The sequence below is a fragment of the Pseudophryne corroboree genome, chromosome 9 (genome assembly GCF_028390025.1).
Source record: "Pseudophryne corroboree isolate aPseCor3 chromosome 9, aPseCor3.hap2, whole genome shotgun sequence".
In the NCBI taxonomy this organism is placed as follows: domain Eukaryota; kingdom Metazoa; phylum Chordata; class Amphibia; order Anura; family Myobatrachidae; genus Pseudophryne; species Pseudophryne corroboree.
The window spans coordinates 281548479-281572005 of NC_086452.1; the positions used below are offsets into that span (position 1 = coordinate 281548479).

At 49.6% G+C, this 23527-nt stretch overlaps 1 protein-coding gene across 1 annotated transcript in view; it reads right to left on the reverse strand.

Annotated features, from left to right (window-relative positions):
* Nucleotides 1-23527, reverse strand: part of MYH9 (myosin heavy chain 9) — an 889869-nt gene that overhangs the window by 92326 nt on the left and 774016 nt on the right. The window contains 1 exon segment of the mRNA XM_063940322.1: nt 12408-12569. Coding sequence (XP_063796392.1) covers nt 12408-12569 — 162 coding nt within the window.

Consider the following 23527-nt stretch of genomic DNA (forward strand, 5'->3'; position numbering starts at 1 on the left):
GGTCGTTGTCATCACCCCCACATGTATCTTTCACCCACGAGGAGCAGCCGCCATTATTCAAGATCACACGGAAGGGCATCGCCGGCAGCTGCCAAAAGGCCTCACCAGCGAAGAGCTACCGCACGCAGCACCGGGATTGCCGGAGTTGCAGCTGCGCGGGGCGATCAGAAAGGCGGGAGCAATATTACCATGTCAGGGAGCGAGGTAATTGGGCGGTATACAGTGGCTCAGGCAGACGTCAGCGCAACCCACAGAGGCCTTGCTGCGGGAGTACGAGGCATTGAGATCAGGGAGCAATGGCTGTTAGCACAAACACGACACCGCAAAGGAGCTACCCTAATAGGGAGCAGCAGTACAGCACGCTGCTGATAGATCATCGCTAGAGACGGCCGAGCGGCAGGGATCAGAGGCAATGATGTGGGAGCATGGGCTACGCTATGTTCGACGATGCGCCACCAATCCCACCAGTTCATGCGGGACACACCCAGGCAATGGGGGCACATCCTTGCACCATGATCGGCGCAGCAGGATAAGGCGGCGGCCTTTGTGCAGGGAACCGCGGGGCTAGCATGTGCTTTCGGATCAATAGCAGCCCATATGCCTGTGCGGACCAGAAAGGAATTTGAGAAAGGGGCCTTCATTGATATATGTTCACTGACGGAAGCAGGGCTGAGGGACAAGGAGAAAGCCAGTCAGAAAGCTATAAGACAATCGAGCATTGGCTGAGTGGCATGTTTGCCTATAATGCTTGTTATACGGAGACATACCCTGAAGCAGCTGCGGGCATGCTGAGGTATACGAACTTCATTTACTGTGTATAAGGAGCACGAGGGACGGTATGGAGAAAAAAATATGACGAGGGTTTTAGGACAAAGGCGGTGGGCGGAAAGCCCATCGATTTTGGTATCAGGGACGTTGACAAATGGCTCAAAGCACAGTCTGCAGGAGTATCGGAAAAGGTTGTAGCAGGGAGGCCTAGCATGCAGAAACCAGACCAGAAATGCTGGGCATTTAACGAGGTGCGTTACACCCGCGCTCAGTGCAGGTTCAAGCACGCATGCTCAGTCTGCTGCGCAAATCACACCGCCGAGGAGTGCAGCAGACAGAGGGGAAATAACCAGAAAAAGGTACCCGCAGCAGTAGGGCCTAGCAAAAGCAATTAGTCCAGTGAACACAAGCAGGATTCTGGGGTGGCTAGCCAGGTATCCCAAGAGGCAGGAAGCCAATTTGCTAAGGATAGGCTTCAGGGACGGTTTTAGGATACCTATAACAAAGGAAGTTACACCCTCCGGCAGCTCAAAAAATTCGAAATTAAATCAGGGAGCAGTCACAAGTGGTGCAGGGAAGAAAATAAAATAAAAAAAATCAGCAAGAAAACAGCTTTAGGAAGAATGGGGGGAGGGGGGCGCATTTGTAGCCCCCCCCCCCAGTGACAGGACTGGTTAAATCACCATTAGTGCTGGTCCCCAAAAAAGCACCTGGAAAATTCAGGCTCATTCAGCACCTGTCCTATCCAGAAGGGGCGTCGGTAAATTACGCTTTGGACAAGGACGAATGCTCAGTGCAGTACCAGTCATTTGACTCGGCCATCAGGTCGATCCGGGCACAGGGAAAGGGGGCGCTGATAGCAAAATTGGACATCGAGTCTGCCTTTTTTTGAGGCTTTCAGCTCTTTCCTGCAGTGGTGCTGGGAAGAGCGCACAGGGTCAAAGGTAGTAACACACTACCTGGAGTGTGCTGTGAGCTGCAGGTCATGCTGGGACGAATTCAGTGGGCCTATCGCGCTGGAAAAATTGGAGGGGCCCAAAACGGTCCTTTCTTACTTGGGGATAGAGATCAACACAGACAAACAGGAGTGCAGGCTGAGGAAAAAGTTCAGAGGCTGGGAAAGGAAATCGGGCAGTGCATAAGGGCAAAAAAGGTAACATTGGGGCAGCTTCAATCACTATTGGGAAGCCTCAAATTTGCATGCAGGGTGATCCCTAAAGGCAGGATATTTAAGCGGCGGCTCGAGCAGGACACTGCGGGTGTCAAGAAGATATCACTTTGTACGAATCAACAAGGAACTGAGGGAGGACCTGCGAGTATGGGAGGAATTCCTCCTGCATTTCAATGGAGTGCGTATGTGGCCAGAGAAGGTACTGTCCAATAGCGCAATGCATTTATTTACGGATGTCGCGGGGGTGACAGGCTTTGGGGCATACCGGCAAGGCGAATGGTGCGCACAGGTTTAGCCCCCATCGTGGAAGGAGGCAGGGCTCACCAAGAACGTGGCGGCCTTGGAGTTATTCCCAATAGTCGTAGCAGTGACAATCCGGGGCGTGAGGCTCGCCAACAGGCAGATTCAATTCTGGTGTTGCAACATGGGGGTAGTGCAAGCAGTAAATAATCAGCGGGCGTCATCGCCGCCAGTTGTCAGGTTGATCAGGAGATTAGTGCTGGCATGTTTGCAGCATAATATTACGTTCAGGGCTAAGCCGGGGGAAAAGAATGTGATAGCAGATGCATTGTCCCGGCAGAACTGGGGAGCTTTCAGGGCAGCAGCACCAATGGCAAGCCCAACTGGCCTAACATGCCCCTCATGTCTCTGGCAGATAGTCAAGCCGAATTAGGCAGGCTGGTGGAGCGGTCGCTGGCGCCAAGGACTTGGAAGGCATACAAGGCCGCCTGGGGATGTTGGCAAGAGTTTCAGGCTACGGTAAGCACAGAGGGGAAAAACGTGCAGCAGCAGCTGCTTGCTTTCTTAGCTAAGCTCAGGCGGGGACGGGCGTCCAAGGCCAGGGTGAGCGCCATGCTAGCAGGCATCGCATTTTTCGATAAGTTGGCAGGGAAAAATGACGAGACAGTCATTTATGGTGCGTACAATCGTGAGGAGCTGGGCCAGGATGGAGGCTAAGAGGCCGGACGCAAGGGAACCTATTACAATAGAGAGATTGCGGACGCTGATGGGCCGCATACCATCAGTGTGCAGGGATCAGGGTGAGGCTGCCGTGTTCGGGGCCGCATTCGTGATGGCTTTTATAGTGGGGCGATCAGGATCAGTGAGCTGGTAGCGAGATCTAAGCTTGCAAAAGGCGACGATCTGCAGTATAAAAACTTTGCAGTAACCAAACAGGCTGTGCTATGCAAAATACAAAGGTCTAAGATGGATCAGGAGGGGAAGGGAAAGTGGGTTATAGTGCGCAGGCACGCAGACGTTGCATCATGTCCAGTGGCGGCGGTCAATGCCTTCTTGGGCAGCAGGCTGCAAGGCGGGGATAATTTCCTCGTCCACAACGACGGATCATCGCAAACTAAATATCAGTTTGCAGCAATCCTGAATAGATGCGTAACGGCCAGCAGATGGCCGGCGGAGAGATTTAGCACTCATTCATTCAGAATCGTTGGCAGCTAGCGAGGGGTGCGCAGGCGATGAGATCAGGGCCCTGGGCAGGTGGAAGTGAGATCGCTATAAGGTTTGTCAGGCCAGTTACCAGCCAGCTAACATCTAATTAAGGGGCAGATGTATTAACCTGGAGAAGGCATAAGGAAGTGATAAACCAGTGATATGTGTAAGGTGATAAAAGGCACCAGCCAATCAGATCCTAACTGTTAATTTACATATTGGAGCTGATTGGCTGGTGCCTTTATCACCTTGCACATATCACTGGTTTATCACTTCCTTATGCCTTCTCCAGGTTAATACATCTGCCCCCAATATCTCCACAGGGGCCAAAGAGCCAAAGTGCATTTGGATCGTTAGCCACTCTTACATTCACTGGGCGGAAGAGGGCCGTCGGCAGGCAGTTGGGGCTAGCGAGGAGCGTTGGACGAGTGTTCTGGTTTAGGCGGAGGGGGATAAAGTGGCACGGCCTCAGGGCGGCGTTGCCAGGGTTGCCACCTCATCCCTTTAATCCTGGAGACTTGTGATTTACACAGGTTTTGTGGCTGATTAAAACCAGGTGGAATGCAGGCTTGAATTTATCTAGCCACAGAACCTGTATTATTCATAGGTCTCCAGGATTAAAGGGATGAGGTGGCAACCCTAGGCGTTGCTGCACGGCAAAAAATATTTATAAAACATCAGTTGACATGTAACTCTAATTTTGTAATATACCATATTGTTTGCCCTTGTGGCTTGAGCTACATCGGTAAAACAGAACGTAAATTTAAAGAAGGAATGATCGTTCAGCCATCCGTAATGCCTTAGATATGGGAGATGGTGAACAGCCCGTGGCTCGGCATTTCGTTCAAATGAAACATCCAATACACAGTATAAGATACAGAATGATAGACTGTTCCTGCAGATATTAGAGGAGGCAATAGAGGTGCCAAATTGTTGCAGTTAGAAACAAAATGGATTTCACGCCTAGGAGTAATATACCCTAAAAGGTTTAAATGAATCCATCTCATATTCTTGTTTTTTAAAGTAAATATTTATCAAATAAGATATACAGTTAGTGATATACATAAAGTGTGATTGCAGACGATAGTATCGAATAGCCGTAGAAGGTTAAACACCTTTAGATGTTGCTTTTTAATGTTGTGTTTAACTGGCATGATGATTGTAAACAGGAAGGGTTAACATACCCGGATATGCAACTAAAATGTAACTATTCGATTGATAAGTATGTTTCATTACACTGTTTTAGCCAGCGATATACTTTTCATAGTCTGGTTTCCATGGTGATGGGAGTCACTTGCACGGTGCCGTCGGGGAACGATGACGTCACAGCCTGCACGGCTCGGCGGGCGAGAGTTCACATGGGGTAATGGTATAAAGGTATGTACTGTGTTTTAATCTTTAATAAAGCCTGACGACAGTAGGAGAGACCAATGAAACGTTGCTATAACAGCTTGCATTTACGTGGATTATTCAAGCCTTGAGTGCCGCATCCTCGCTGTCGATGTATTGGAAAAAGCAGGGAAATTATCACATAATAGCCTCCCCTCTGTGCCAAGTCAGTGTATGTTCCAGTAATGGCCACCAGCGTTAATTGTGGAATTCCGACTGCCGGTCCGTCTAACGCCCCCCCTTCTTCCCCGCAGCACGGGAACGAATGGCGCCCCTCAGCTAGATGGAGAATGGAACTCATGTAGTGGGGACACGTGGCCTAACACCCCCCCCCCCCCCCCCAAACCCTGCAGCTAGCAGTGCCCGCTGCACCTATCCGAGTGTTCTACTATGGGCTCCGGCGCTGTTGCCGCCTCTGAGATGGCCGGCGTCAGCCCTGCTCTGTTGTGGCTCCTTACCAGCCGCCCTTTTATACAGCAGCAGCTGGTCGAAGCAGCGTGTGACTAAGACCTGCCACACCGGTCTCCTTTAGCCCGCCAGTGCTACAACCGCTCACTGTCAAACGCTGCTAGGGGCATGTTTTGTCATCAAGCCCCCCTTGTGTAGTGCCTCAGCCATGAGCTGCACGGGTCATTAAAGCAGAATTGCTATAGCAGCAGTGTGCGTGCGGCTAAGAGGCCCTACACATTTGACGATGCGCCGCCGAGGTGCCCGACGGCCGAAACAGCCAACGAGCGACCCGGCAGCGGGGGGGCAGTGACAGGGGGAGTGAAGTTTCTTCACTCCCCCCCGTCACGCGGCTGCATTGAAGTGCAGGCAAATATGGACGAGATCCATATTGGCCTGCATGCACAGCCGACGGGAGACCAGCGATGAACGAGCGCGGGGCCGCGCATCGTTCATCGCTGGAGTCTCCACACTGAAAGATATGAACGAGTTCTCGTTCATTTATGAACGAGATCGTTCATATCTTTCAGAAAATCGGCCAGTGTGTAGGGCCTATAAGACTTTTACATAGCAAGCTTTCAGAAACAGCAGGGTTTCTCGCTAAGGTGCTGTGCTGCCACAACTTTTGAAACAGCCGCTGCTGCCGCGGAGGGGAAATGAAGCACATAGCAGTGCCTTTTCTCCTCTGCGTGTAATAGCCGTCAGTTGACTCAGGAACCCCGCTAACAGGGTCCTGGGCTATATATACCCAGCCTTGTTTACCAGCCATGCGGCCGGTGGCGGTGGGCTGCTTGGGGCTACATTCCAGGAATGAACTGCTGGACCTGAGACACCCAGAGACTGATGTCTCTGCAGCCAAGGACTCGGGCTCCAAACACCGCAGGGTGTGACCGAGCCCACCCCGGCAGCTCCCCCGTAGCAGCCTGGCAGGGGCAGACTGCCAGACTGTTGTAGAAATGTAAAAGTAAAAAAATAAAATAAGAAAATAAAGATAAATCTCTGGAGCTCTAGAGTAAGTGACCGGCTCTCTCGGGCACATTTCTAAAACTAGTCTGGGGAGGGGTATAGAGGGGGAGGAGCCAGTCCCACACATTAAGTTTTTTGTAAAGTGCCAGCTCGCTTGATCACCACCTCTATACCCCATGGTACTATACTCCAGCATCCCCTATGAATGATAGAGAAATTGGAATTAACATGCAATTCAGTTTAACATTTTAATCTATAAAGCCTGTGAAGCAGCTTGTGTATTCATTTTCTAGGTGTCTTAGCGTATACGGAAACAAGGAAACCTAGTTAGATTAATATCCAGTAGCCTCTCACTACAGTAATATACAAATGTGTCTGATCAGTTTTATTGTGTGATTAGATTCTCAGTTGGTCTCAGTTATCAGTGTATTATGTGAATCCACAAAAATACTTATATGTATAATTATGGCATGATAACAGCCTTAGATTTCTCATTCATCCAATGTGGCGGACCCTGCTCACCATGGTTTGCTTGAGGGGACCGAAAGAACTCACTCCCAAGTTCACTTAGAATCAGCACTAAATGTCATATACAGGGACAATAGTCCTAAATCAAAGTGGACAACTGGTTAAGCCCCTAGCAAAGGACTAGTGCAGACTATGTTGCTTATACAATAGAGCCAGAAGTATAAAAAAAGGTTATGGTAATCAACCGATAAAATAAGCTATCTACCTTGCGAAAAATCAATATGAACTGCTTAAGTCCCTGAAAAAGGAATAGTGCAGTATATGTTGCTTATACAATAGAATCCAGTAGTATAAAAGGTTACAATAATCGTCAGAAAAAAAAACACACAAAAAAACCCAACACTTATCTGCCCTTATGTAGTAACCACTCAATACACTAGCTTATTTACATAGGGGTATATTCAATTGATGTCGGATACTTTCCGACGGAAAGAAGCAGATATTTGAGTATTCAATGACTGGCCAAATAAGACAGGATTTGGCCGTTCACGACCATGCCAATCCGACTTTTATTAAAGTAGGATTGACATGGTCTGAAACTGGGCCAAAACCTGTCTGATTTGGACACCGCTTCCGACAAAACACGCGGATCGGCGGCTTAATCAGCGTGCTTTCTGACAAGTCAGAATTTCTGGAATCTGAGGCAGGATTGAATAGGTCGGAACCCCTTCCGACCTAAAAAAAGTCGGAAACTGCAGTCTTTCCGACAAGGCAGCAGTTTCCGACAATAATTGAATACACCCCATAGAGGTAATAATCCTAGAAACTGCTTATCTGTTCCAGTAGAGGTCAGCAGCGGTCCCCCAGTAATTGTGCAGAGAGAAAATAGGATTTTAATTACCTGCCGGTAAATCCTTTTCTCGTAGTCCGTAGAGGATGCTGGGGTCCATATTAGTACCATGGGGTATAGACTGGTCCACCAGGAGCCATTGGCCCTTTAAGAGTTTTAGTGTGGGCTGGCTCCTCCCTCTATGCCCCTCCTACCAGACTCAGTCTAGAAACTGTGCCCGAGGAGACAACATACTTCGAGAGAAGGAATTACACAGATAGTTGCGAAATTCATACCAGCTCACACAAACATGCGAATCCGGCCAACATGCCGGACCAACTCAGCAACAGCTGAAACATACATAACGAAGAACTTACCTAGGAACCAGGTAGTACTGAACCATAAAACCAATGCAGGAAAACGAAGCGCTGGGCGGGCGCCCAGCATCCTCTACGGACTACGAGAAAAGGATTTACCGGCAGGTAATTAAAATCCTATTTTCTCTTACGTCCTAGAGGATGCTGGGGTCCATATTAGTACCATGGGGATGTACCAAAGCTCCCAGTACGGGAGGGAGAGCGCAGAGGCTCCTGCAATACTGCCTGACCAAACTTGAGGTCAACAGAGGCCAGAATATCGAACTTGTAAAACTTGGCAAACGTGTTCGAACCAGACCAAGTAGCAGCTCGGCACAGCTATAAGGCCAAGACACCCCGGCCAGCCGCCCAGGAAGAACCCACTTTACGAGTAGAGTGGGCCTTAACCCATTTCGGACACAGCAATCCTGCCATAGAATACGCATGCTGGATAGTGAACCTGATCCAGCGCGAAATCGACTGCTTAGAAGCAGGACACCCAATTTTTTTGGGGATCGTAGAGGACAAATAGAGTCAGATTTCCTATGACGAGCAGTCCTCTTCACATAGATCTTCAAAGCACGTACAACATCCAAGGCCTTTGAAGCAATTGAGGAGTCAAGTAGCCACTAGCACCACAATAGGTTGGTTGATATGGAAAGCCGATACAACCTTAGGCAGGAACTGTGGACGAGTCCTAAGTTCTGCCCTGTCTTCATGGAAGATCAGATAAGGACTTTTGCAAGATAAAGCTCCCAATTCCGACATGCGTTGGGCAGAAGCCAAGGCCAACAGAGTGACTGCCTTCCAAGTGAGAAACTTGATGTCAGCCTCCAGTAGAGGCTCAAAACATGCTGATTGTAGGAACTGCCGTTGGCGCCACAAAGGGAGTCTGGATGTGCAGTACCCCTTTCAAAAAGGTGTGAACCTCAGGGAGGACAGCTAATTGTTGAGGCCAAACGGCAGCGCCTGGAACGGATAGTGATCGTCCATCAGTGCAAACCTGAGATATGCTTGATACGGTGCCCAAATGGAAATGTGGAGGTAAGCATCCTTGATGTCCAGAGACACCAGGAACTCCCCCTCAGTCAGTCCTGAGATGACAGCTCTCAGAGATTCCATCTTGAATTCGAACTCACTGAGATAAGGGTTCAAAGACTAAGTTTAGAATAGGCCGTACCGAACCAACCGGTTTTGGTACCACAAAAAGGTTCAAATAATAACCCTTGTTCCACTGCTGAAGTGGGACTGGAACAATGACCTCTGACACCAATTTTCTGATGGCCTCCAGAAGAATTGTCCTGTCTGCCAGCAGGGCTGGCAAGCCTGACTTGAAGAAACGGTGAGGCAGGGGAACTTGAAACTCCAGCCTGTACCCTCTGGACACTATATCCAGTACCCAGGGGTCCAGACCCGACGACACCCAGACGTGGCTGAACTGCCGGAGTCTTGCCCCCACCTGACCCTCCTCCAGGCCTAGCTGTCCACCGTCATGTGGAGGACTTAGGGGTATCAGAAGCGGGCTTCTGGGTCTGGGAACCTGCGGGAGCAGACTTCTTTCCTTTGGCACGACCACCTCTGAAGAAGGTGTTCGAAGGTTTATTCTATCTAGGCCTCGCGGGCCGAAAGGACTGTGACGTGGTAGATGAAAAAGGCTTCTTCGTAGCGGTGCAGCTGAGGGAAGAAAAGGAGACTTACCCGCGGTAGCCATGGCAATCCACGCATCCAGCGCCTCCCCAAAAAGAGCCTGTCCTTTGTATGGCAGGCCCTCCACACACTTCCTGGATTCTGCGTCCGCAGACCAGTTGCGCAGCCAGAGACCCCTGCGAGCAGAGACGGACATGGAGGAGATCCCCGCAGCCATGGAACCCAGGTCTTTCATGGAATCCACCACGAACCGTGCAGAATCCTGACTATTACGTAAAAATAAATCAACGTCACCTTTGTCCAGCGTAGTCGATTCCTCCTGCAGAGTGATTGACCACCTGGCAATAGCTTTAGCAATCCAAGCACAGGCTATAGTAGGCCGCAATATAGCCCCTGAAGCACGTAAATGGATTTCAGCGTAGCATCCACCTTGCGATCTGCCGGGTCCTTTAACGCGGTAGATCCCGGGACCGGTAATACCACTTGTTTGGACAGCCTGGAGACAGAGGCGTCGACTATCGACGGGGACTCCCATCTCTTCCTATCTTCCTCTGGGAAGGGAAAAGTCTCCAAGACTCTCTAGGGAATCTGGAATTTCTTTTCCGGAGTTTCCCATGCCTTTTCAAATATAGCATTGGATTATTTGGATGCTGGGAAGGTGAAGGGGGCTTCTTATTATCTGTAAAGGCGGCCTCCTCCACCTGTTCCGGAGCGGTGTCCGAAATGTGTAAAACATTCCTAACAGCCTCAATCATCAACTGCACCCCCTTGGCAAGTGATGCCTCAACACATTCCCTTCAACGTCTGCAGCGTCAGAGTCGGTGTCATCCTGCATAATTGCAAGTGCACGCTTTTGAGAATGTACCGCAGGGGACCCCGAGGAGGCAGTATCAGACCATACGACCATAGAGGGTTGGAGGACCTGAGTAGCATGTTCAGTCCTAGCAACTCTATCAGAAAGAAATAGTCCCCATCAGAGAGACTAACCATTCTGGCTTTCTAGCTGGGATCTGCGCTAAAACAGTGCAATCCTGATTACATGGAATGGAGTCTTCCTGGGAAGATAAATCCTCTGCAGCATATGAAACAGTGTCCGTAGACATGTTGTCACACACACTCAAACACCCCACAAACACACAGGGTATTATGTAGACAGAGTTTCCCCCCCAAGAATGCAGAGAGACACAGAGATTGGAGCCAACCCACACACAGCGCTATCAAAGGTATAGGGAGTCCCCAACCAGTGCTGACTGTGTCCCTTAATAGGTGACACAGCCTGTTTATAGCGCCACCCCCCACCCTTTCTACAACCCCCCTGGTACCGTACAGATAGCTGGAGATTGCTCTGGAGGGACCTGGATCCACTTAGTAGTGAGTGCAGGCAGGAAAAATGGCGCTGAACGCTGCTGGGTCTGCTCTGAGGAGAAGCTCCGCCCCCTCAATGGCGCTGTCTTCCCGCTCACTGAAAGATTATACTGGCCGGAGGAGTTGTGATGGCCTGGATCCCCAGACCCTGACAGACTTGCAGCGGACAGTGTAGGTCCCGGCACTGGCCCAGGGCGCCCCTCTCAGCGCCGCATCGCAGTACCGCTGAGCCATCGACTTACCCTCTGGCCGCCTTCTTCACACTGTCACCCCGCTTGCAAGGGGGGACAGTGACTCACTCACCACATCTTCAGCTCCCTGAGGGGGTGGCAGCCGGCTGCCGGGGCGAGCATTCCCCTGCGGCGGGGCGTGATCAGACCACCCTGGAGCTTAACGTCCAGTCAGCAGGAGCAGTGGCTCAAGACCCCGCAGGGCGGACAATGCTTCCCCCCCCCCCTCAGTCTGAAAAGAAAGATTAAAAAAAAATAACTTTTTTCCTAAGAGAACTCTGTAGAGCTCCCCTAGCTGTGACAGGCTCCTCCGGGCACAATTTCTAAACCGAGTCTGGTAGGAGGGGCATAGAGGGAGGAGCCAGCCCACACTCTTAAACTCTTAAAGTGTCAATGGCTCCTGGTGGACCAGTCTATACCCCATGGTACTAATATGGACCCCAGCATCCTCTAGGACGTAAGAGAAAACAATACAGCTGTACACCGAGCCCACCAAAATAGTGTTGGAGCCGGGACCTAATGGGCTCTTAAACCACTGCATGTGGATTTGGCCACCCCAGTGTTACGCGTCATAGGGGGCATGGCCAAAGCATCCCACAGAAACTGTATGGGACACAGTTGCACATTGGAGTGTTGGAGGTGGTGCTAATAGGCGCCAAGCGCCAGGACTGTAATCACCTCTAAACAGTAACCTGACTAGCCACAGGCTCCCCCAACCTCCCTTCCACGATCCACAGTGTTACACAGCTATTCTGGGCTAACCACTGTCCTAGTGCCTCATCAGATGCGTGTCTGGTATAGCAGAGTTCCAGGGACAAATTGCAGTTTGGTGACTTTCCAAAGCAGGAGTTTAGAGCGGGACACTGAGCTCACACACAAACCTCACACTGTCAGTGCTTGCCACCTTGAAACAGTGGCAAAGCACTCCATCAGAAAAACAGAAAATAAAACCTAACTAAAAGCTTGGGTCAAACTATCATGCCTTGTTCCAGTGGACTAAAAACAAGACAGGTGCTGTTGGAGGGGTTTTATAGAGGGAAGGAGCCAGCTTTTAACTATTTTAGTGTCGACTCCAAAGCTCACATTATACATATACCCAGAGGTAATGGAGCACCACCAGATAGATGCAAGAGGAAGTCAGTCAGCCCACTGTGTGTGGTGACCACACTATACTGGACCACATTGGGAAGCAAGCAGCACACTTTTACAGACTACTACCAAGGCATATAAAATGTATGGATTTATGGCTGTAAAGAGTTAAGTTTTCTTTGATGTTTCAATACCCAGGTAATTCTAGAAATGAAGCAATTTCTGTGGTTTTGTACCTGCAGTTTGCGCAACTGTTTAATAGCCTCTTCTCTATTTTTGTTTGCAGAATCAATTTGTCCTTCCAGGTCTTTCAGATCCGTCTCAAGCTTCTTTCGGGCAGCTACAGCTAGTGAACGTTGTTTTTTTTCATCTTCAAGCTCTGTTTCCATTTCTTTAACCTGCGACAATACAAAACAAAGTAGAAAAATAAAAACCCCACACAACACATTAGTGATCAGGACAAGATTGCGTGGTTATACATAATTATATTTTAGCAATGACAAGTTTTCCTTGGACTTAATAGAAATACAGATATGTTTTCAAACATCTGTGCTGCAGTCTCGCCAAACAGCCGCTCCTGGCATGCCAGGCCGTGTAAGAATCTTCTAGCGTTGGACATCTTTTTGCAGAAAAAATGCATCTTAGTTGCAACAATGTGAATAGAATGCGATTAATTTATTATACGACAGCATTCTGCCTGTATGCATTTCCGATTCTCTGAATCTATTTACGAAGTGATACAATGTAGCAGCTGCAGCTTTTTTCCAATACAAGTTCTGTTCTGCTCTGTATACAGACTCAGTCACAAACACAGTATAGAAGTGTTATATTAAATGAATCCGCACAGAGTCTCCTCCTGCGTTCTAGTCACATTGTGACTAATACGCATTTTTGGCAAAAAAACCCAGACGTTCGAGTTGCAGGGTACCAGGTGGCTCACTCACGCAAAGCATCTTGCACTGCATGGGGGTCTACTACGTTATGCCGGCTGTCGGGATCCCGGCGTCCAGCATACCAGCACCGGCATGCTTACTGCATGCGCCATGCTGTTTATTCTCCCTTCAGGGGTGTCGTGGACACCCCAAGAGGGAGAATAGGTGTCGGAATGCCAGCTGTCGGGATCCCGGCTCCGGTATATTGAGCGCCGGGATCCCGCCAGCCGGCATATCAAATGCCTCCCCTGCATGGTGTATTGAGGCTAGATGTATGCGAACACATCTGTAAGCATCCGACAAGTAATAATTTTAATCATCAAGCAGTTGCTGAAGGGCGATAGAAATACGATGGGGACTTCCCAAAGCTGTCCCTAAGGCTAAGATGAATAGAAGTAGCTATATGAAGAACCTTAAATCCATAGCATTTCCGGAAGCAAAAGTAACAAACAACATTTGGTAAAATGTTTGCACATTAGAAAGCTAGCCTTGCTGTGCTGAGTTTACTGATGCGCAGTAAGAGATCTCTCGGTCTTAAAGAGAAGGGCCATGGTTTGAATAGCGGAAACATTGCAGAGAGGGTAGACTGAGAATGAAGACATGCACAATTTCTCTGCATCAGGGTTAGCTGGTTTAAACCACTTTTTATTTATTTTTCTTATTATGCCATGATAACTGGGTATGCGGCGAGCGAACCATACGGATCCCGATTACTGGAGCGGTGCCACCACTTCTTAAAAAAGGCAATTACTGTATACGTTAAAAAAAATAATAAGATTTTACTCACCGGTAAATCTATTTCTCGTAGTCCGTAGTGGATGCTGCGACTCCGTAAGGACCATGGGGATTAGCGGCTCCGCAGGAGACTGGGCACAACTAAAGAAAGCTTTAGGACTACCTGGTGTGCACTGGCTCCTCCCACTAAGACCCTCCTCCTGACCTCAGTTAGGATACTGTGCCCGGAAGAGCTGACACAAATAGGAAGGATTTTGAATCCCGGGTAAGACTCATACCAGCCACACCAATCACACCGTATAACTCGTGATACTATACCCAGTTAACAGTATGAAATATAACGGAGCCTCTCAACAGATGGCTCAACAATAACCCTTTAGTTAGGCAATAACTATAAACAAGTATTGCAGACAATCCGCACTTGGGATGGGCGCCCAGCATCCACTACGGACTACGAGAAATAGATTTATCAGTGAGTAAAATCTTATTTTCTCTGACGTCCTAAGTGGATGCTGGGACTCCGTAAGGACCATGGGGATTATACCAAAGCTCCCAAACGGGCGGGAGAGTGCGGATGACTCTACAGCACCGAATGAGCAAACTCTAGGTCCTCCTCAGCCAGGGTATCAAACTTGTAGACTGTTGCAAAATTGTTTGAACCCGACCAAGTAACAGCTCGGCAAAGTTGTAAAGCCGAGACCCCTCGGGCAGCCGCCCAAGAAGAGCCCACTTTCCTCGTGGAATGGGCTTTTACAGATTTAGGGTGCGGCAGTCCAGCCGCAGCATGTGCAAGTTGAATCGTGCTACAGATCCAGCGAGCAATAGTCTGCTTAGAAGCAGGAGCACCCAGCTTGTTGGGTGCATACAGGATAAATAGCGAGTCAGTTTTCCTGACTCCAGCCGTCCTGGAAACATATACTTTTCAGGGCCCTGACTACGTCCAGTAACTTGGAATCCTCCAAGTCCCAAGTAGCCGCAGGCACCACAATAGGTTGGTTCACACGAAAAACTGATACCACCTTAGGAAGGAATTGGGAACGAGTCCTCAATTCCGCCTTATCCATATAAAATACAGATAAGGGCTTTTGTATGACAAAGCCGCCAATTCTGATACACGCCTGGCCGACGCCACGGCCCACAGCATGACCGCTTTCCACGTGAGGTATTGTAGCTCCACGGATTTAAGTGGCTCAACCCAATGCGACTTCAGGAAATCCAACACCACGTTGAGATCCCACGGTGCCACTTGAGGCACAAACGGGGGCTGACTATGCAGCACTCCCTTAACAAAAGTCCGAACTTCAGGCAGTGAAGCCAGTTCTATTTTGGAAGAAAAAAATCGATAGAGCCGAAATCTGGACCTTCATGGAACCCAATTTTAGGCCCATAGTCACCTCTGACTGTAGGAAGTGTAGAAAATCGACCTAGCTGAAATTTCTCCTTTGGGGCCTTCCTGGCCTCACAGCACGCAACATATTTCCACCATATGCGGTAATAATGGTTTGCGTTCACTTCTTTCCTAGCTTTAAATAGCGTAGGGATAACTTCCTCCGGAATGCCCTTTTCCTTCAGGATCCGGCGTTCAACCGCCATGCCGTCAAACGCAGCCGCGGTACGTCTTGGAACAGACAGGCCCCCTGCTGCATCAGGTCCTGTCTGAGCGGCAGAGGCCATGGGTCCTCTGAGATAATTTCTTGGAATTCTGGTTACCAAGCTCTTCTTGGCCAACCCGGAACAATGAGTATAGTTCTTACTCCTCTCCTTCTTATTATTCTCATTACCCTGGGTAAGAGAGGCAGAGAAGGGAACACATACACCGACTGGTACATCCACGGTGTTACCAGAGCGTCCACAGCTATCGCCTGAGGGTCCCTTGACCTGGCGCAATATCTTTGTAGCTTTTTGTTGAGGCGGGACGCCATCATGTCCACCTGTGGCCTTTCCCAACGGTGTACAATCATTTGGAAAACTTCTGGATGAAGTCCCCACTCTCCCGGGTGGAGGTCGTGTCTTCTGAGAAAGTCTGTTTCTCAGTTGTCCACTCCGGGAATGAACACTGCTGACAGTGCTAACACATGATTTTCCGCCCATCGGAGAATCCTTGTGGCTTCTGCCATCGCCATCCTGCTTCTTGTGCCGCCCTGTCGGTTTACATGAGCGACCGCCGTGATGTTGTCTGACTGGATCAGCACCGGCCGGTGTTGAAGCAGGGGTCTAGCCTGACTTAGGGCATTGTAAATGGCCCTTAGTTCCAGAATATTTATGTGTAGGGAAGTCTCCTGACTTTTCCATAGCCTTGGAAGTTTCTTCCCTGTGTGAGTGCCCCCCAGCCTCGAAGGCTGGCATCCGTGGTCACCAGGACCCAGTCCTGTATGCCGAATCTGCGGCCCCCTAGAAGATGAGCACTCTGCAGCCACCACAACAGCGACACCCTGGCCCTTGGAGACAGGGTTATCTGCCGATGCATCTGAAGATGCGACCCGGACCACTTGTCCAACAGATCCCACTGGAAAATCCTTGCATGGGACCTGGCGAATGGAATTTCTTCGTAAGAAGCCACCATCCTTCCCAGGGCTCGCGTGCATTGATGCACCGACACCTGTATACGTATTAGGAGGTCTCTGTCTAGAGACGACAACTCCTTGGACTTCTCCTCCGGGAGAAACCCTTTTTATCCTGTTCTGTGTCCAGAACCATACCCAGGAACAGTAGACGCGTCGTAGGAACCAGCTGCGACTTTGGAATATTCAGAATCCAGCCGTGCTGTTGTAGCACTTCCCGAGATAGTGCTACTCCGCCGAACAACTGCTCCCTGGACCTCGCCTTTATAAGGAGATCGTCCAAGTACGGGATAATTATTTCGGCCATTACCTTGGTAAATACCTCGGTGCCGGGGACAGACCAATGGCAACGTCTGGAATTGGTAATGACAATCCTGTACCACAATTTTGAGGTACTCCTGGTGAAGAGGGTAAATAGGGACATGCAGGTAAGCATCCTTGATGTCCAGTGATACCATGAAATTCTCCAGGCTTGCAATAATCGCCCTGAGCGATTCCATTTTGAACTTGAACCTTCATATATAAGTGTTCAAGGCTTTCAATTTTAGAATGGGTCTCACCGAACCGTCTGGTTTCGGTACCACAACATTTTGGAATAGTAACCCCGGCCTTGTTGAAGGAGGGGTACCTTGATTTCACCTGCTGGAAGTACAGCTTGTGAATTGCCGCCAGTACTACCTTTCTCCGAGGGCAGCAGGCAAGGCTGATGTGAGGTAACGGCGAGGGGGAGTCGCCTCGAACTCCAGCCTGTATCCCTGTGATACTATTTGCAGAACCTAGGGATCCACCTGTGGGCAAGCCCACTGGTCCCTGAAGTTCCCGAGACGCACCCCTACCGCACCTGTCTCCACCTGTGGAGCCCCAACGTCATGCGGTGGACTCAGAGGAAGCGGGGGAAGATTTTTGATCCTGGGAACTGGCTGCTGGTGCAGCTTTTTCCTTCTCCCCTTGTCTCTGTGCAGAAAGGAAGCGCCTTTGACCCGCTTGCTTTTCTGAAGCCGAAAGGACTGTACCTGAAAATACAGTGCTTTCTTAGGCTGAGGAAACCTGAGGTAAAATTTTTTCTTCCCAGCTGTTGCTGTGGATACGAGGTCCCAGAGACTATCCCCAAACAATTCCTCACCCTTATAAGGCAGAATCTCCAAGTGCCTTTTATAGGCCGCATCACCTGTCCACTGCCGGGTTTCTAATACACTCCTGGCAGAATGGACATTGCATTAATTCTGGATGCCAGCCGGCAAATATCCCTCTGTGCATCCTTTATATCTTAAGACGACGTCTTTAATATGCTCTATGTTAGCAAACTATTATCCCTGTCTTAGAGTATTAATATTATCTGACTGGGTATCAGACCACGCTGCAGCAGCACTATTTATGCTGAGGCAATTGCAGGTCTCAGTATATAACCTGAGTGTGTATATACAGACTTCAGGATAGCCTCCTGCTTTTTATCAGCAGGCTCCTTCAAGGTGGCCGTATCCTAAGACGGCAGTGCCACCTTTTTTGACAAACGTGTGAGCGCCTTATCCACCCTAAGGGATATCTCCCAACGTGACCTATCCTCTGGCGGGAAAGGGTACGCCATCAGTAACTTTTTAGAAATTACCAGTTTCTTATCGGGGGAACCCACGCTACTTTACACACTTCATTCATTCATCTGATGGGGGAACAAAACACTGGCTGCTTTGTCTCACCAAAAATAAAACCCCTTTTATGTGGTACTTGGGTTCATGTCAGAAATGCATAACACATTTTTCATTGCCGAGATCATGTAACGGATGTTCCTAGTGGATTGTGTATATGTCTCAACCTCGTCGACACTGGAGTCAGACTCCGTGTCGACATCTGTGTCCGCCATCTGAGGTAACTGGCGCTTTTTTGAGCCCCTGATGGCCTTTGAGACGCCTGGGCAGGCGCGGGGTGAGAAGCCGGCTGTCCCACAGCTGTTTTACGTCATCCAGCCTTCTATGTAAGGAGTTGACATTGTCGGTTAATACCTTCCACCTATCCATCCACTCTGGTGTCAGCCCCACAGGGGGCGACATCCCATTTATCGGCCTCTGCTCCACCTCATCGTAACCTTCCTCATCCCACATGTCGACACAGCCGTACCGACACACAGCACACACACAGGGAAAGCTCTGACTGAGGACAGGACCCCACAAAGTCCTTTGGGGAGACAGAGAGAGAGAGTATGCCAGCACACACCAGAGCGCTATATAATGCAGGGATTAACACTATAACTGAGTGATTTTTCCCCCAATAGCTGCTTGTATAAACACTATTGCGCCTAAATTTAGTGCCCCCCCCCCTCTCTTTTTAACCCTTTGAGCCTGAAAACTACAGGGGAGAGCCTGGGGAGCTGTCTTCCAGCTGCACTGTGAAGAGAAAATGGCGCCAGTGTGCTGAGGGAGATAGCTCCGCCCCTTTTTCGCTGACTTTTCTCCCGCTTTTTAATGGATTCTGGCAGGGGTATTTATCACATATATAGCCTCTGGGGCTATATATTGTGATATATTTGCCAGCCAAGGTGTTTTTATTGCTGCTCAGGGCGCCTCCCCCCAGCGCCCTGCACCCTCAGTGACCGGAGTGTGAAGTGTGTATGAGGAGCAATGGCGCACAGCTGCAGTGCTGTGCGCTACCTTGGTGAAGACTGATGTCTTCTGCCGCCGATTTTCCGGAGTCTTCTTGCTTCTGGCTCTGTAAGGGGGCCGGCGGCGCGGCTCCGGGACCGAACATCAATGGCCGGTTCCATGCGGTCGATCCCTCTGGAGCTAATGGTGTCCAGTAGCCTAAGAAGCCCAAGCTACCACCAGTTAGGTAGGTTCGCTTCTTCTCCCCTTAGTCCCTCGCTGCAGTGAGTCTGTTGCCAGCAGATCTCACTGTAAAATAAAAAACCTAAAATATACTTTCTTTCTAGGAGCTCAGGAGAGCCCCTAGTGTGCATCCAGCTCAGCCGGGCACAAGAATCTAACTGAGGTCTGGAGGAGGGTCTTAGTGGGAGGAGCCAGTGCACACCAGGTAGTCCTAAAGCTTTCTTTAGTTGTGCCCAGTCTCCTGCGGAGCCGCTAATCCCCATGGTCCTTACGGAGTCCCAGCATCCACTTAGGACGTCAGAGAAAATGTCAATGCTAATGTTAAACTACTACTTTTTTCTTGTGTTTTTTTTTTTATAGAAACAAAGTGTTTTCTGGGATGCGGTCAGGATCCCGGCACCGGTATCCCAATCAAGGAACAGCCACCATTAAGGATAGTTTAAGCCGCGGGTGTGTGGTTGGTGTGTGTATGTGTGCGGTGGTGGTGAGGGACGGGTTGGAGAGAGAGGTTTAGGCTGTGGGGGGAGGGTTAGTGATTAGGTGACTCACTGTATAGGAGTCTAGATTCCCAGCGCCGGGATGCAGCAGTTGCTGTTTTGACTGCCAGCGTCCCAGCCGCCATAAGTAAATCTGAATAGTAATACAGAAAGGTAATACATACGATATTCTGAGTAACAAGTAGGACCAATGCTTAAAATTTACTTTTTCTTATTTTCATTTTCATCTATCTCTGCATGTACTTTGTATGTATTATCGGTTATTTCTTTAGCTTCCATAAGGTATATTGGAGACAGAATTAGTACGATGGGTATAGACAGGTCCAAAGGAGCCAGTGCACTTTAAATTCCTTCCACTGGGTGTGCTGGCTCCTCCCCTCTATGCCTCTTCCTACAGCTCAGTTTAGAAAAAAAGTGCCCTCAGGAGGGGTTCACTACGATATGCCGGCGGTCGGGCTCCCGGCGACCAGCATACCGGCGCCGGGAGCCCGACCGCCGGCTTACCGATAGTGTGGCGAGCGCAAAGAGCCCCTTGCGGGCTCGCTGCGCTCGCCACGCTACGGGCACGGTGGCGCGCTACACTATTTTATTCTCCCTCCAGGGGGGTCGTGGACCCCCACGAGGGAGAATAAGTGTCGGTATGCCGGCGCCGGTATACTGTGCGCCGGGATCCCGTCAGTCGGCATACTGAAGACCACCCCTCAGGAGAGGATGCACACTCTGCTAGAGCCAGAGTTTTCTTCATTTTCTTTTTAAGTTTTATTTATTTCAGTATGCTGTTTGGGCAACAGCATACCGGCGCCGTGGGAGTTAGGGGGGTGGGAAGTGGTTACGGTCACCAGCATCTTGAGTTGCAGAGCCGCTTCCTCGCTGCAGGACCACCGTCCTGAGGGGCTGTTTGTTCAGCGGGGCATAGCGCCTTGGCTGTCGCAGCATGCCGCACACCCCTAACGCTGCCTGAAGGTGATCGTCGGCGGTGAGTACCAACCTCCTGGGGGGAAGGGGGGGACCCGCTATGGCCCCCACGTGAGACTGGCTAATATAGGGTAAACCAAGCATTTGTGAGAGGTTTTAACACATTGGGAGACATGCCAGTATAATTATACAGAAGTAGCTCCGGCACCATGGCGGGGGGCAGAGCTACACAAGAGCGGGCTCAGTGGCATTTTGGCGCCTTCCTCTGTATAGCAGCAGCCTCCACAGCTCTTCCAAACTGTCCCTGGATCGCTGGTACCGGGTGTAGGGGGAGCCGCTATTCTTGTGAACATCATCCCCTTAAGGGATTTTATCAGTAACCGTCTCACTGTGTTTATACATATAAAAACGCTGACAGCCTCACTGGTGCTGTGCAGCGCTGGGGTCCTCTCTCCTTTGTCTCCTTCTCACATGTAATACGGCAGGCTTGTAATAGATATTATCAGGCTGTGTTGTGTGTGTATTATACCTGTTTTTCTGATCACAATGGTAAAACAGAAGTCATGCAGTGTATGTAATGCCAGATTCTCTCCTAGTTCATCCAGCTCATAATCATGTAAGCAGTGTACTCGGCCATCTCAGAATGCTGGTATCAATGTGGGGGGGGGAATCCAGAGCCCTCCTGGTTAAGGGCTATCAACACTATGATGTCTGATATGTCGTCTCAGCTCACTGCAAATGCCATTAAGACTCAGGAACTGCAACAAGCAGTGGCTAGTCTAACTGCCAAACATCCCCCCCCTGTCTACTAAAGGGGCACATAATCGTGTTCTACTTGCACTACTATCAGATACGGATGATGATATACGGGATGATGTGGACCTCGTAAGTAGGGATACCACCCCCACCCAAGGTATTGAACCCCCTCATATTGGCTATTAGGGATGTGTTAAAACTCCCCCTGGAGGATGCTAATAGTCATTTTTCCTCCCGCAAGACAAACTGACAGTCACATTTCCTGATTCCAAGGAATTGGATGACTTATTTAAAATAGCCTGGAAGATACCAGATAAAAAGTATCAGGTGTCGAAACGGTTTTTGCATACATTCCCCTTTGCCTCTGACGGCAGAAAATTCTGGGAAGAATCTCCTGCAGTAGACGTGTCAGTCTCTCGCCTTTCTAAAAAGGCGGTACTCCCTACTCCAGGCTCCTTTACGGTAAAAGACACGGCAGATAGAAAAATTGAGACAACTCTGAAATCTATCTACACTGCCGCTGGTGTAGCTCAAAGACCGGTTACTGCACGTTGCTGGATGGCACATGCAATTCATTCCTGGGCTAATCAAATTAAAGAAGGTCTCTCGGCTGATATGACCTTGGTTAATACTGTTGCCTTCCTGAATCATAGTCAAGACACGGCAAGGGTTCTATGTGACTCCCTTAAAAAGAGATTGGCAATATTAATGTTAGGACCACAGCTATGGCTGTGTCTGCACGCAGAACCATATGGTTCCGTCAGTGGATTGCTGATGCTGAATTCAAATGTAATGTGGAATCTCTTCCCTTCACAGGTGAATGGCTCTTTGGTGGTGAACTGGACACATGGATTTCCAAAGCTACTGCTGGAAAATCCATGTTTCTCCCTTCAGGGGCTCCACCTGCTAGACGTTCATACCCAGGACCGTCTACTCAGTCCTTTCGGTCCCCCAGATTTCGATCTAGGGCCAGAGGTGCCTCCAACGCGGCTAGAGGCTCCAGGGGAAAATCTAAGAAACCAGCCGTCACCGGATCTCAGGACCAGAACTCTAGTGCTGCTTTCGCAAAGACTTCAGCATGACTGTGCCCATCCCGAGGGGACCTCGTGGTGGGAGCTCGGTTGTGTCGATTCAGCCACATCTGGGACAGTTCCTGGCAAGATGCTTGGGTAAGGGACCTTATCTCTCAGGGTTTGCAAACTGGAGTTCTCAGGGTTTGCAAACTGGAGTTCGACGGTACTCCTCCCAAACGATTTTTCAAATCAGGCTTTCCAGTTTTGGAAAGTATGTGTGGTACGCTGCTACTGGCCATAGAAAAATTGGTCCAGTCCCAGGTAATTGTTCCGGTGCCCCTGCTACAACGAGGACAGGGTTACTACTCCAGTCTGTTCGTAGTACCAAAACTAGATGGGTCTGTGAGACCCATTCTGAACCTGAAGCCCTTGAATCCTCACCTGAAGGTTTTCAAATTCAAGATGGAATCTTTGAGAGCGGTGATCGCAGGCCTGGAACAACAGGAATTTCTAGTGTCCCTGGATATCAAGGATCCTTACCGCCTTATCCCAATTTGGCCTCCTCATCAGGCCTATCTGAGGTTTGCCCTACTGAACGATCACTACTAGTTTCAGGCGTTACCCTTTGGCCTGTCTACAGCTCTGAGGGTGTTCACAAATGTGATGGTGGAAATGTTTCAACTCAGTGTCCAGGAAGTCAATGTGATTCCATACCTGGATGCTGGATGATCTCCTGATAAAAGCGAACTCCAGGGAGCTTCTCTTGCTCCATATATATCGCACTATACAACTTCTGTCTCACCACAGGTGGATCCTCAATCTACAGAAGTCCCACCTGGAAGCGGCTCCTGTTCAGGTCCGTACAGGACCTCCCTAGTGAAAGGTGTGCTTTGATGGCCATTTTGGACTTCGATTCCACTCAGGTGTGAAACCAGAGCGCCTACTGCCGAGCCTTTGGAGGAAAATATGCCAGATTCTATAGCGGGTTCAGAGAGATAAACAGACTTGCACGTTAAACACCACAGATAGATTGCAGAGACCGTGCCCAAGGAATCCGTACAATGATCCAATGCTTTAACTATAGAAGCTGAAGAAACAGGCAGACGCAAGGCTGCACCTGTGTTGGCGAAG